Raw genomic sequence first — 13928 nt, 5'->3', positions numbered from 1 at the left:
GTGTGCCAAAAATGAAGCTGCAGCTAGCTGGTGGTTAGCGTAGCTTAGCATAAAGGCTGGAAATGGAGGGAAACTGTTAGCCTGATCAAATAGGCCTAACAGCAGCTTCTAAAACACACATGTTAGAATTTGTTTTGTTCTTTTCTGTTAAAAAAAAAAGTAAAAATAGTAAAAAATTATTTATGATATGCTAAGCTAAGCTAAGCTAATAACCGTCTGGATGTAGGTTCATTTTTACCAAGAAATCGGTATCAATCTTGTACCAAAACATGTTGACTCTCTAATCTATTGTTAACTACTTGTAATTATTTATTTTTTTATTTAAAATTGACAGATTTTTCCAGAGTTTAAAAAAAAAATGTTTCTGCACATTTAAACATGTTTTTCAACCTGTGCTATAAACCTTGTAGCCCCACAAGATGATTGGATCTACTTGTCTGATTTTACAGGTTCAGAAATAATCATGATGAGAAATAACGTTAAACATTGACCACTTCAGGCTTTTATTTTAAATAGTTCCTGAGATATCATCAATCCAACGTAGTCTCAAATTAAAAGTGTGTAAACGTGCTAAAAGTGGGGTGACAGGCTTTTTTGTTGTTGTTGTTAAATGATCTTGTAAAATTTTTGTTATATCAATTTCAAATATGTACCATAAATTTCGGACTATTGAGCTTAAAACGAAAACTAGTTTTGTTCATATACAGGCCGCACTCGTCTACAAGCTGCAGGTGTCCACGTTGTAACATGAGATATTTACACACAAAGATCTTTTTAACCTTTAATTAAATCCGTCCCGGTAACAAACACAAATACATAAATGCTTTTGTCTGAACAGTTCCTGTAACACGGCTGGTTAAGAAAATAAAAACTACAGCAGCCTACCAGGAAAAGTCATTGATCGCTATCTTCATCTTCCTCCTGCACTAAAACCACTAAAGTTGTCTTCTTCAGTGTCAAACAGCCTCAGAATCACTTCATCACTTCCTCAGTCTCTCTGTCGTTGTCTCTCTCAACGTCACTTTGGTCTCGAGGCAAATTCGTAAAACTTGTAAAAACACATAAATTAGCCGCAGTGTTCAAAGTGTGTGAAAAAAGTAGCGGCTCATAGTCCGGACGTTACGGTAATGCTATCATAATTTCAGAGATGGTTGAGCAGAAATTGTTCTAAAAAAGAAAAGAATCATTTGTGAAAATTCAGCCTCAGAATCTGAGAAATTGAATTTGTTGTATGTAGTCTCTACACATGAAGTTCAACCGACAACCAGGTAGAAAACCCAAACCAGCCAAACCAAACGACAGAACAAGACGTTTTTAAATCTGTTAATCGCTTGTTTTTCAAACTAGCAATAATAAAACCAAAAAGACAGTCGAATGACACGATATAAAAACAGAGGAAAGCATCAGATCTTCACATTTCAGAAGAGTTTCTTGCAGACAAGGTTCATTTATACTCTGGACACTGCACACTACCATATATCCACTTAACCCGGCTCTGCCCTGCTCCGCCCTGCAGGTCGGCGGACGTCCACCTGCGACCCGAACCATCCACGCCGGGAGGAAAACCAGACCGGAGCCCACGAAGCAGAGGAAGCCATGTCAATCAGCCAAACACGCGTCTGAAGCTTTCACTTTAACAAACGCATGGTTTTCAAGCAAGACAAACGTTACTTTTCTTTGATTTCGCATGAGCATGTCACCAAACTCACTTCACTGTTTCGGAAACGACGCCGAAAAAGGGGGACACGCATGGACGTGAGCTGGAGCTTTTTGTTTGCGTCTCCGGCGAGTCTGCGACCAAAGACGGCACAAACGAGGAGAAGCAAACCGCTGACGGATCGGACTTTCACTCTCAGACACTCGCCTTATATCGGTCTATTTTTTTTCCTCCTGGACCCACAGTATCGGGGTTGTACCATGTGGTTCTTTTTTTAAAAAGAGAAGAAAAAAAAAATGAAATATAGTAAATGGGGTGATTTTTTTTTCCTTGTATATAAATGACACTGTATAAAAATCTTTAAAAAAAACAAAAAGAAAATCAGTAGCTTCACAGATTGTTTATGCACTGATTGATGAAGCTTTGCAGAAAGGTCGACACTGTTTGAGAAGCCTTGACCTTGACTTGCTCTTCCTAAGCGATTAAACAAAAAAAGAAAACGAGAAGGAGAGAATGGAAAAAAAAAAAAACAAGACACACTGCTTGATTTTAAAAGTTTCTTTAACAGCTCGGTTCTGCGGGACGCTGTGCCGGCGTCCTGCTGCATGTGACGTCACTTTGTTTTGAAACGCTTTGTTTTAATTGGAAGCACTGTAACACGAGTTAGCCAGGGTTTGATTCTGTCTGTGTGAGCACTCATTAATCTGTTTTGGGTTTTTTTTTAGTTTCTACCGATGGAAACGCACTCCGAAGCCAAGTGTGGCAAAGAACGGCGTCCCCGAATGTAACCGGCCACATTTCGTTAGCTCGAGCCGCTAGCAGCCCTCCGTGTGTGTGTGTGTGTGTGTGTGTGTGTGTGTGTGTGTGCGTGTTCGATTAGCATCCAATAAAACCCGTGAACCATCATGCATACTAGAAGTTCAGGCTTTTAGGTCGACTGTGGTTTTAAAAAACAAAAGGGGACTGTTGTTATTTTTGATGACTCTTTACACCAGAACAGAGAATCCCATTTTTAGCCCCTCATTAAAAAAACAAAAAAAACTTCTTTGTACCAACGACTCGAATCACAACCGTCGATTTTACACGTTGTTAGAAATGTGATTTTCTGTTCCCGTGTATTTCTTCTTCTTCTTTTTTTTTTTGTCTTCTTTTTTTCATACAAATCCACCCGAGCATCCGTTGTCGATGATAAATCTGGTACCAACATGTATGACGAACCAACATAGCCTACACTGGATGATCCAAGTAATTATTTAAGCAGAAAAATAAATTGTGTTTAAACTGAACGAGTCCGTCTGGTTTCTCACTTCAAATATAAATGCAGGACGCAGGTGGTTTATTCTGACTCTGAGGAAAGTGTTTGGGTTAGAAAAAGGTCCAGTTTAGATTTAAACATTTAGTTCACACCATCAGTTGGATGATAGTTTAACTTTCATTTGAGCTAAACTGTGACTTTCATTATTTTAGTAAACACTCGATACATTTTCACATTTAAGAACCTGAAGTCATGAAATTTGTGATATTTCATCAATAAAAACGACTTAAACGATGATCAGAATATTTGCTTTCTGTCCATCAGCTGATTGGTGTGTTGACGAGATGTTTCAGCTTCTCTTCAGTTGTTTAATTTAGAGCTAAGCTAAAAAAAAACAAAAAACTATTTAGAGCACTGATCTATAAAAGTATGACACTGTGCAGCATCTTTGGAAAAACGCCTTATAAATAAAACATATTATTCTCGTGTCTTCATGTGTAAAGCAGCATTTTCACTCATTACGTTAATTTTTTTCTGCTTTGTTAAGATTTCGAGTGAATAGTCACATAACAGCGGATTAATTACTGAATTCATTTAAACTCTCAGACGAGTGAGAACGTCGTCGCAGCACGAAGCTTGTTTTTGTTAAAACCAGCAAAGTTATTGTCAATAAGTTCAAACCATTAAAATAATTTCAAAAGGAACACGTCTTCACATGAGAGAACCAGGAGGAACCTCCTGACATTTGGGGGCATTTCTTTTAGAATTTTTTTTAAATAGCTGCAGTTGATTTTCTGTCAATGCACTCATGAATGAAATGAGAAAACATTTTAGCTCAACTTCTACAAACTGTAGAGCGGCTTGATTTAAAAAGTTGTATTTTATGAGCACTTGATGTGTTTCATGTACAAAAATCTAGATTTCGTCACTAAAGCTGTAAAATAATTGTATTTATTTTTGTTTTACTGTAAAGACAGAGAAGTAAAAACTACAGACTGTTTGCTTCTGCTCCAGAGTAAATAAACACTTCTGTAGGTTGTTTGGTCATAAATCCTGACGCCTCATGGTGGCGCTATAAACGCAGTTTAGAATTTAATTCTCCAGCTTTTGTTGACGTAAAACAGTTCAAGCTGCGTTTTCTTGTGCAATATTTTCATGCGCTGTATTTCATTTTCATGTTCAGCCTTTATTTTGTGCGCGATATCTGACTTTAATATTTTTATTTTTCCTGAGCAATGTGTGGCACAAAAGTTTCTTGGACCAAATAATAAAATCCTGTGTTATTTTATATTATTTTATATTACAAGTGGTTATATTGTGGTGTGTGTCCCATTTAAATGCAATGACTCGAAATAATAATAATTAGAAGAAATATATTTATAAAGCTTTTTCTTTTTTAGTCTGAGGCACTGCAGAAAGCAAACATTAAAATAAAAACACGAAATTAGCCACAACCAAAGCGTTAAAAATAATGATAAATTAACAGTTAAAATAATTTGAAAAATAAATTTTTATTATTTAAAAAGAAATAAAAAATAATGTTAATATCATTAATGTTAATATCATTATTAGAAATAAGAAAAAAGAAGGAAAATTAAAGAAGAGAAAATTAACTAAATACTTAAACTGAGCAGACGTGAAGTTAAAACTAAACCACAACACAAATTATAAATACTTGCTCCAAACTGAGAAAGACTGAAAAGCTGCACAACTAAACAAACAATCTTTACTGTGGAAAAACAACTTCTCATGAACGGTTGTCTCTAAATCTGCACCTCTTTCTGTTTAATTGCATTAAAATGACCGTGAGGTTAAGTTTTTTTGTCGCTTTTATTGTGACAAATGTTACATTTCATCTTTAACGTGTGTGTGTTTTGCAAAACACAAATATTGAATGTCCGGCTGTACGTTGGGACTCGAGGTGACGCGAGGATCTGTGTCGTCGCTGCTGAAACCCGAGTTAATGATTCACACGAACCCGAAGTGGGACGTGAGGTTTCTGGAAGAGGTCGAGGCTGACGAGGAAACAAACACAAAACTTTAAACGATCCACAAAGTCAAAGGTCGAAGGGAAGTGAACTGAATGCTTCCTGCTGATGTGGGATTATTTAGGTCAAGTTTGTGTTTCATTCATCGAGGTTTTAAAGCAACAAATAAACTGATTACAAAAACTACAATTTCATTCAGCAGCTTTTATCCAAAGCGACGTCCATCTGAGAGCAGATACAACACAAGCCAGGATCTAGTCAGGAGAAAGCAACCTGGATAAGAACATAGAACAAAGTGTGACAGGGCGTTGATGCCAACAGCAGGCTGTAGGGAGGTCATAGGATTTTCTTTTTTGTGTGTGTGTTTGTTTGTTTGTTTGTTTTCAGTCTGTCAGGTACAAAGGTGTTCAGTGAAGAGCTGGTCTTCAGTCTTTTCTTAAAGACTGAGACCGAGTCAGTAGATTGAACAGAGTTTGGGAACCACAGAGGAGAAGAGTCCAGCTGTCGACCTCGGCCCTGTTCCGGTGGTTGGATCAGGCGGTTTCTGTTGGTCGAGAGGGAGTGTAGACCTGACTGAAAAGGTTCAGGTCGGAGGGAGCTGCTGTCTCTGTGGTTTTGTAAGCAAGTGTCAGTGTTTTGAATTTGATGCGGGCAGCAACTGGAAGCCAGTGAAGCGATGTGAACAGCGGGGTGAGATGTGCTGCCTTTGGCTGGTTGAACACCAGACGTGCTGCTGCATTCTGGACCATCTGCAGAGGTCTGACCGTGGATGCAGGAGGCCTGCCGGTAAGGAGCTGCAGTGGTCACTGTGTGATGTTGCAATGCAGCTGTGGCTCTAAGGTGGTAGAGCAGGTTGTCCTCCAATCGCAAGGTTGGCAGTTTGATCCCCCGCCCCTCCACAGTCGAAGTGTCCTTGGGCAAGACGCTGAACCCGAAGTTGCTCCCAATGGCAGGCAGGACCTTGCATGGCAGCTCTGGTGCCATTGGTGTATGAATGTGTATGAATGTGTAAATGAGAAACACATGGTAAAGCACTTTGGATAAAAGCTCTGCATAGTGCAGACCATTTACCACATAATGAGAGCTTGGACCAGGAGTTGTGCTGCATGTTCAGACAGGAAAGGTCTGACCTTCCTGATGTTGTACAGGATGAATCGACGCAACTGAGCAACAGAGGCCACATGAACCTTCAAGGTTAGTTGGTCATCTATCATGACACCCAAGTTTCTGGGTTTGAGTTGGGTTGAATCAAGCTGGATGTTGATTTCTGGGATGACAAGGAGGTCAGTCTTAGAGAGGTTGAGTTGAAGGTGGCGTTTTTTCATCCATGCCAAGATGTCTGCAAGTTATGATGAGATCAGAGACCATGTGGTCGTCTGGGGGGAACGACAGGAAGAGCTGGGTATCGCCAGCAGGTCGAGGTTGTGTATATTGACAAGAGAAGGGGACCAAGCACTGACCCTTGAGGAACCCCTGTAGATAGATTGTGCAATATGGACACTTCTCCCCTGCAGGATACTGTGAAGTAGAGGTAGGACACAAAGCAGTGGAGGGCAGATCGTGAGATGTCAAGCTCAGTGAGTGTGGAGAGGAGGATGTTGTGCTTCACCATGTCAAAGATCCAACAGCAGTAGAGCCGAAGACTGTCCAGCAGCTCCAGCAGAGTGCAGTCTCAGCAGAGGGACCCTGTTTAAAACCAGACTGATGCGGGTCAACAGGTTGGTGTCACAGAGGAAAGTAGAGACTTGGTTGAAGACAGTTCATTCACGTATTTTTTTTTTTTTTTTTTATCAGCCGTTGTGCAGCAAACAAACAGCTCATAAAACTACAATCACTGACGGCTATAAACAATAAAAACTCAACTATAAAACCACACCTTGGTTTTCTGACAAAGACTTAACGGAGCCACTCAGACATTTAGATCAATTTAATGAATAAATAATAAAAACTGTTATTTTATCGGATCACTGAATATGAGGGGTGTAATGTCACAAAAATCACGGTTTGGTTTCCTTCTCCATAGTACTATAGCTAACTGGTGTTTATTGAACTTTTTTGAGAAGTAACAGACAGATGGACGATTTTCTGCTCGTCCTGCCAGAGAACAGCGCCCCCTACGCTAGTGTAGCGGAGTTAATGATTCCACTTGCCATCTCTTTTCATGATACAGTTGTTTGCTTTTTTTTGTAATGTATTGGTTTCCCCCAGAGCCGGCCCTCGGCATAGGCAGTATAGGCAAATGCTAAGAGCGCCGACATCCACGGGGGGCGCCACAAGCTTGCCAGGCTAACTGACATGTATTCAGGCAAGTATTTATCAACAAGCGCCGATTATTATTGATTTCACACTATAGTTACTTTTTGCACATTAATTATAGTTAGAAAATGTGTTAAAAGTACAGAAAAAATGTTATTTTTTGAAACTGTGAACACGTTTTCCTCTTGAATAACGACCATTCTGTGTGTTTTTCAGATTTTTATTCAAAAATATTCCAAACATTTTTAAAAATACTTTCTATAACATTAAAAAACAAGAAGACATTGTTGAAATAACATGTGAAGCTCTACTTTCTGTTCCAGGACTCTAGTTCTTGGTAAGTGCCGCCGGCCGTCCTGGAAAGCGTTTTTAGAGTTCAGTGTCCAAACGCCACCACATGCGGCTTCATCTGATCTGCTGAAGATCAGCACCAGTCTTTGAGTCTTTGGGGTCATGAGGCTGCCGCTCAGACGGCCTTCTTGGCCTGCCGGCCCAGAGCGCTGTTCAGGCAGTACGGGATGATGCTGACGGTGACCAGCGGCACCGTGGCGCTCTTGCAGAAGGACAGCAGGTAGAAGAGGGCGGCGGTGTGCGTCGGCGGCTTGAAGGAGTCGAAGAGGTGCAGCAGCACCAGGGAGCTGATGACGCAGCCGGCCTTCACTGCGCTGCCGCCGCTCCTCTTGGTCTCGGTGTAGAGCGGCGAGTGGAGGCCGAGGCCGAGGCCGAACAGCGTGCCCATGTTCCTCAGCAGGCTGGCGAAGGGCGTCGTGTCCAGGTGGACCCACTCGGGCCGGACGCACCACTTCTGGGCCTTCTCCAGGGTCCACAGCAGGTCGACGCCCACAGCCTTGAGCAGCAGGTAGAAGCCCACGGCGAAGGAGGTGAGGAAGAGCACGGTGTAGAAGTACTTCTTCATGCTGGCGCTGTAGATCCACTGAGTCCTGTTGAAGGCCTCGGCCACGATCATACCTGAGGAGAGCACGACACGTTTAATCTGCTGCATTCGTAGGTTAGATGAGACTGGAGGGCTCCAACTCCAGTATTTACATTAAAAAGGTGCATTCACCGTATAAATAATCTTGGATTTGTCATTTTAGCACAAACACACCGTCCAGGCATGTTGGACTTCTTGTGCAGAGCTCACTTGGAGTTCACTTATTTCCCAGTTTTGTTAAATTACAGATAATAACGAGTATTGAACCACTCTAGGCTTGATAACCAGCCGTTGTCACTGAAGTGATAAATAAAAGCGTCCACACTGACCTGTGATCACACCAGCGACGACCTGATGAGGGAAGTGGGCGGCGATGAAGACTCTGGACAGACAGACGCAGACCTGGACCCCCCAGAACAGCGTCCACAGAACGGCCTTCAGGTACCTGGAAACACAAACTAAACTCAGATTGTTCTGTTCCGGTAAACGTCTCAACATTTAGATCCCCACAAAGCTTTCTAAGCATTATAACAATGAATCCTCTGAACTCAAAGCAGCTTCTGCACATGTTGTCCTCACTGTGGGCTCGTTTTTCACTGCAACATAAAGTCCTGAACCTCTTATGGAAACACAGCAAACACGGCGAAATGATTTGTGGTGCAAAAACTGAAGAAAAACTGGAATCAGCAGGTGAAACATATTCCAGATGCCTGCAGACGTCACCAAGACGGGAGAACATCAGGACCTCTTCTTACAAACTCTACACACCATGCACATGATGGTGTCGCTGTGCTGAGCCTGTCGTCCTCTGTGTGCTGGTTTTGTGCTGCATTTATTTTATTTGACTGTTATTTCCTCTCTGTGAACACATCCTGCAGTTCATCTGAGAAGTCCCTGTGCTTTCACCACGTCACAGCCGAGTCACAGCCGAGTCACTGACGGCTTCACGGTTGCAAGAATGAGCCATTCAGAATAAAGCGACTGTAATAAACACAACAGCGCCATCACAGATGAGTAGTTCAAGGATGAAGATCAGCCGACTCTTTCTGTTTGTGGCTCAGATAAAAGGTGTCATTTGGCCGATTTTCAAAGACAACGCGCCTTTTAAGCCCGAGCGGCCAGATTCAGGACACGCAAACACACATGCTCTGCGTTTATCAGGAGAACTTCAGTCAAAACAACCTGCGTGTGACTCCCACTTTCCATATTTCTCAGGAGTCAATGATCAACCTCAGAGCAGATAGTGTGTCCCCGATGATAAGCTCCGGGTGGAAGAAAAACAACGCTGACGTCAGCACGGTGGTGTTGTGTTTTTTTTTTTTTCTTGCGGGACTCACCGGTCTCGGCTGGAGGCCTTCTTGGCTCCGAACTTCTTCTTGCTGGTCACGATGGTGAGGATGGAGGTGACCAGGGTGTAGTAGACGCCTGCAGCGCCCATGGCGTGGCCAGAGGGGCTTCCTGGGAGACAGAGAGCAGACGTCAGGATCCGAGTCACTCAGACGGAGGTTATGTTTGAAATAGTCGTCTGAAACCATCAGGACGGTCCTGCTGTCTGGTTCTGTGCTCATGACCTCAATATCCGTACTTCTGTTTCTTAGACATTTTATTCTGTACATTTTTGATTTAAAATGACTGTAAATCTGAATTGCTGTGGTCTTGATTTGTAATTATTTACTCGTCCTGTTGGTTGTTTTAAAGCTAAGAAGTGAGTGAACATCGACTTCAGCACAGTTTTGAGCGACTTGCACTTTGCTTGAGTGTTTCCTTTGATTGGTACTAAATAAAAATGGTTCTATTCACTCAAACACAGCAGTTTGACAGCTCAGATTAAGATTTTACTTTAACAATAAGCTCAACACAAAGCCTCAAAAACATCTTGTGGCTGGACTCACAGGTTTCTGAGGTGACAGTTTTAGGAAACCTTTATCATTATAACCATAAAGCTTTCCAATATTTCAGAAAAATCAAGGAAACTACCTTAATAAAGGACCATTAAAACTATCTCTAACTGGACAAATTATGAAACTAAAAGCAGTACAGTTTGAGCTACTTTGAAATAAAGGATTCTTATCTTATCTCAGCTACTTGCACTTTGAGTGTTTCTGTGTAATTCCATCAAATAAAAGTTGCTGTTTTTTACTCAAATACAATTATTTGAGACTCAAATTAACATTTTATATGTAAAACCGCATTCAATGTAAATACAACACAACAACAGTTTAAGAAAACTAACAAACATCTAAAACAGCAAAAATGTTCAACGTTTCGAAGAAAAAAGTAAGAAATCTGTGCAACCGAACCAACTCAATATAATCTAATTAAATCGAGCTGAAAACTAAACTAAATGCAGCATCAATATTAACAAATGTACAGAACAGAACTCAGCATTTCAGTTAAAGTTCAGAGTTCTTTCTCCACCACTGATTCCAGACACAACATGTTCTGGTTCACTGTGAGGAAACCGACTGTCGGTTTACTTTGCAATATGAAGCGCGACACTTAAATAAATGATCAACTGGCATCATCAGGTTCTTGAGATTTTTCCTGCTTTCTTGCCTGATTTTAATGCATCTGTGTCCAAATCTAAACCCTGAACTTAACCTGCGTTCAGTCACATCACTGCGCTGCAAACCTGCAGCCTGGTAGCACTCCAGTAGAAACTCGTGGACTCGTGTACAAGTGCTGTTTCTCACCTGGTCCGGTCTCACAGGTCATGGGATACTGCTCGATGTGGGGAGCGACGCTGTTTGTGTAATAAGACGCCTCATGAACCCACCAGTACGGCCTCTCTCCAAACAGAATCCTGCAGAAGACACGCGCCCGGTTAGCGTTTAGAACCGTTTAGCGTCATTTTGCTTGGTTTAACCCTGTTCAGGACTTGTGGAGCCCGGGTCATTTGGTTTAAATGAATAGAGAGACGTTTGTCATGCAACCAAAAATACATCAACTCATCAGAAAATGTTTTTAACGTAGTATAAACGTCTATAAGGAATACCAACACATGTTTTGCATATATTCTTTCTTGGGGTCCAATGGATCCCACGGTATGGCAACATGCAAGTCCTGAATAGGGTTTAGGGTTAAACTGGACCCACCATTTGAACACCAGGTTGAGCCAGTCTCCGATCACCGCCACCCAGATCAGCTTGATGCCCACCGAAGCCCGAAGGTGAAACCACAGCGGGAAGAAGATGAAGAAGGTGTTCCTGAGGTCGGCCGCCCAGGACACCCACAGAAACAAGCCCTGGGCGTCTTTGTAGTTAGTCTGCAGGTAGTGGGTGCTGCTCACCCCGAAGCCCTGCAGAGCGTCCATGATTGAGTCAAACATCGTCGCGAAGGGAAGGAATCTCAGTCTGGTGATGCGCGAAACGACGAAACAGGACTGTTGTTGTCAGTGACACAGCTGGTTGGTTTTATACCAGAGGGACCCACAACCCGAACGCATGCTCACACTGATCTTTGGACCTGACATAAAACCCTGGCACTCGGGGGAGTTTGGGGAGGTTTTAGTCACACAAACAGGTTGAAAAGATAGCGGGACAACTGAAACGTCAGCCGGCAGCTTTGTCACTGAATTACTGTACTGGTTATCTTTCACATCAGTTAACAGAGAGAAAGGCTCTCTGCTAGGCTTAGCTTCAGCCTCACCGTGAAGCTAACTCTTCTCACAGTTCTTCTTCGTCCTCCACTTGAGTAATAATTTGTCAGTTATGTAATTATTTTTCTGATGATTTGGTGAAAACATCCCACCAGTGAGACGATGGAGTAACCCTTCAGTGGGTTACATAAGAAGTTCAGTGATTATACGATAGGCTGGAGGAGATAATTGGTGATAAAAAAAGCAGATTGGCAGGTGAGTTACAGCTCTGTTGTGACATATAGATGTAGTTCATGGGGACACATGAGCTCACATTTTACAAATAGTTCACTAAAATGGGTCTCACACTGGGTATCCCAAGCACAAGCAGCAAAACGATGACGCAAAAGGATAAATTATGAGCCAGAATCGATGGATTTCACAAGCAGCTGGCTTGGAGTTGGAACAGAAGCTTCACTGATCTGAGGTAAAAGAGGAAAAAAAGGGTTTCCTAGAAATATGAGGTCTGCATTCTGCAATGATGGATTTCAGAGGGGCCCTCAGGGGTGTAAAGGTTAGGGAACCTGTCTGCACTGTCCCAAAGGCAAACAACAGTTTGCTAGCCTTGAGTAAAGTCCAATGGGAATCACAGAGGAGCAGAGCAGTTTGAAAGGCAGCAGCCAAACCGACGAAACAGAACCCAGATTCGGTGCATCGTCTTCAAACGGGGGTCTGCCATCATGGATCTTCTCCACAGCTGGGGGGTCGAGCTGGCCGTCCACCTGCAGAGGACATACGGCAGGTACGAAGGTTTATTCAACCTGGCGTCCACGGTGGCAGATCTGCACACCACGTTCTTCTGCTGGTTCCCGATCTGGTTCTACTTGCGGAGGAACTTTGGGCTCCGGCTCATCTGGGTGGCCGTGGTGGGAGACTGGCTCAACTTGGTGCTCAAATGGTAAATCTTGATCAAATGCGACACTAGAAACACAAGAAGAGGGAAAAGAAATAAAGAACAACTATTTGTTTTTTTTTTCTTGGTTCTTCAGGGTCCTTTTTGGGGAAAGACCCTACTGGTGGGTTCACGAGACCCAGTTTTACGGAGCAGGACCGGTGCCGTCGCTGCAGCAGTTCCCCATCACATGTGAGACCGGCCCAGGTACAGACTGACTGGTTTAATCTGTTGTAGTGGTTGGAGCTGTCAGATGTATCCGGCACAGTGAACTGTTAGCCTGCTGAATTCTTAGATATGACAATAGCTCATGTTTAGCAGGAACACATGCTTCCTATGAATGGTTTGAACTGTGATAAACTGGTCATAAACTCCACTACCTTTGGCCTTTTGTAGTGGTTTTTATCTTTTCTCAGTGGACTATTGATTAGAGTCCGAGCACACCAGTGCAAGGACCCTATTGGAACCGTTGTGATTATTATTATTATTAGGGTCCGAGCACCCAAAAGGGTGCGAAGACCCTATTGGAACTGCTCGGATTATTATTATTATTGGTGCCAAAGACACGCGTTTTTGAGGGCCTAAACATGCTCGAAAACTCACCAAAATTGCCATGTACATCAGACCCGGTGAAAAATGTTATAATTTGGAAGAACAATACACACCTCAATAGAAAAATTGCTCCACAGCGCCACCTTCTAAATTGTCAAAAGCACATTTGGCCTAGAGCTACGCAATTTTGTAGGCATATAGAGCAGGTCAGGATGAATAAAAAAGTCAGGCTGGGCCAAGTTGTAAAATGCAACACGCTCAACCCTACAATATTTCAACAGATTCCCATTGGGGCTATGTTTGATTTACAACTACTACATTTGCTACACATATGTAACAACTTGTGACGCACAAAAAAGTCCATTAGCATGTTTCTGTAAACTTGACAGGAAATCCGCCATGTTGGAAAAACGGCGAGCATGCCATTCATTTCATTTTTGCTGAAAAATGGCCATTTTTGGCCATTTTCTAAATGGAACTCCTCCTAGGGGGTTCGTCGTACACACCTGACATTTGGCAGGCACAAACTACATGACACGGTGACTAAAAGTTCTTCAAAGGCCCGGTTTGGAAATGGTGGCCCGTCCAATTTCGATCAATGGCCATTTTGTCCATTTTCACAGTGTTTTTTGAATTCAGCTGACTCTTGTCAGAAGGTTGTTTCACCTACAGCTACAAGATTCGCTGGAGATGTGTAGCAGGTCAGGACGCACAAAAAAGTCAATCAGCAACAAGCCCTAAACCCAACAGGAAGTCC

The 13928-nt window shown here is 42.5% G+C and overlaps 1 protein-coding gene across 1 annotated transcript; it reads right to left on the bottom strand.

Moving 5' to 3' along the window:
- Window positions 1-7368: 7368 nt before the first annotated feature.
- On the bottom strand, window positions 7369-11442 carry g6pc1a.2 (glucose-6-phosphatase catalytic subunit 1a, tandem duplicate 2). The gene is made up of 5 exons (XM_008297891.1): window positions 11186-11442; window positions 10784-10893; window positions 9428-9548; window positions 8420-8535; window positions 7369-8125 (listed from the first exon to the last, which is right to left on the bottom strand). The coding sequence occupies exons 1-5, from the start codon at window positions 11416-11418 to the stop codon at window positions 7623-7625; spliced, it is 1083 nt and encodes a 360-aa protein (XP_008296113.1). The 5' UTR covers window positions 11419-11442; the 3' UTR covers window positions 7369-7622.
- Window positions 11443-13928: the final 2486 nt, after the last annotated feature.

The sequence above is a fragment of the Stegastes partitus genome, unplaced genomic scaffold, assembly GCF_000690725.1.
Source record: "Stegastes partitus isolate 25-593 unplaced genomic scaffold, Stegastes_partitus-1.0.2 Scaffold1257, whole genome shotgun sequence".
Lineage (NCBI taxonomy): Eukaryota > Metazoa > Chordata > Actinopteri > Pomacentridae > Stegastes > Stegastes partitus.
The sequence above is the reverse complement of the archived record's forward strand: the minus strand, read 5'-3'. Positions and strand labels throughout refer to the sequence as shown.

Coding starts and splice junctions, on each gene's coding strand:
- g6pc1a.2 (XM_008297891.1), bottom strand. CDS start 11,418: ATGTTTGACTCAATCATGGACGCTCTGCAGGGCTTCGGGGTGAGCAGC. Junction 10,894..11,185: donor CTCAACCTGGTGTTCAAATG/GTGGGTCCAGTT, acceptor TGTCTTCTGCAG/GATTCTGTTTGGAGAGAGGC. Junction 9,549..10,783: donor GACCTGTGAGACCGGACCAG/GTGAGAAACAGC, acceptor TCTGTCTCCCAG/GAAGCCCCTCTGGCCACGCC.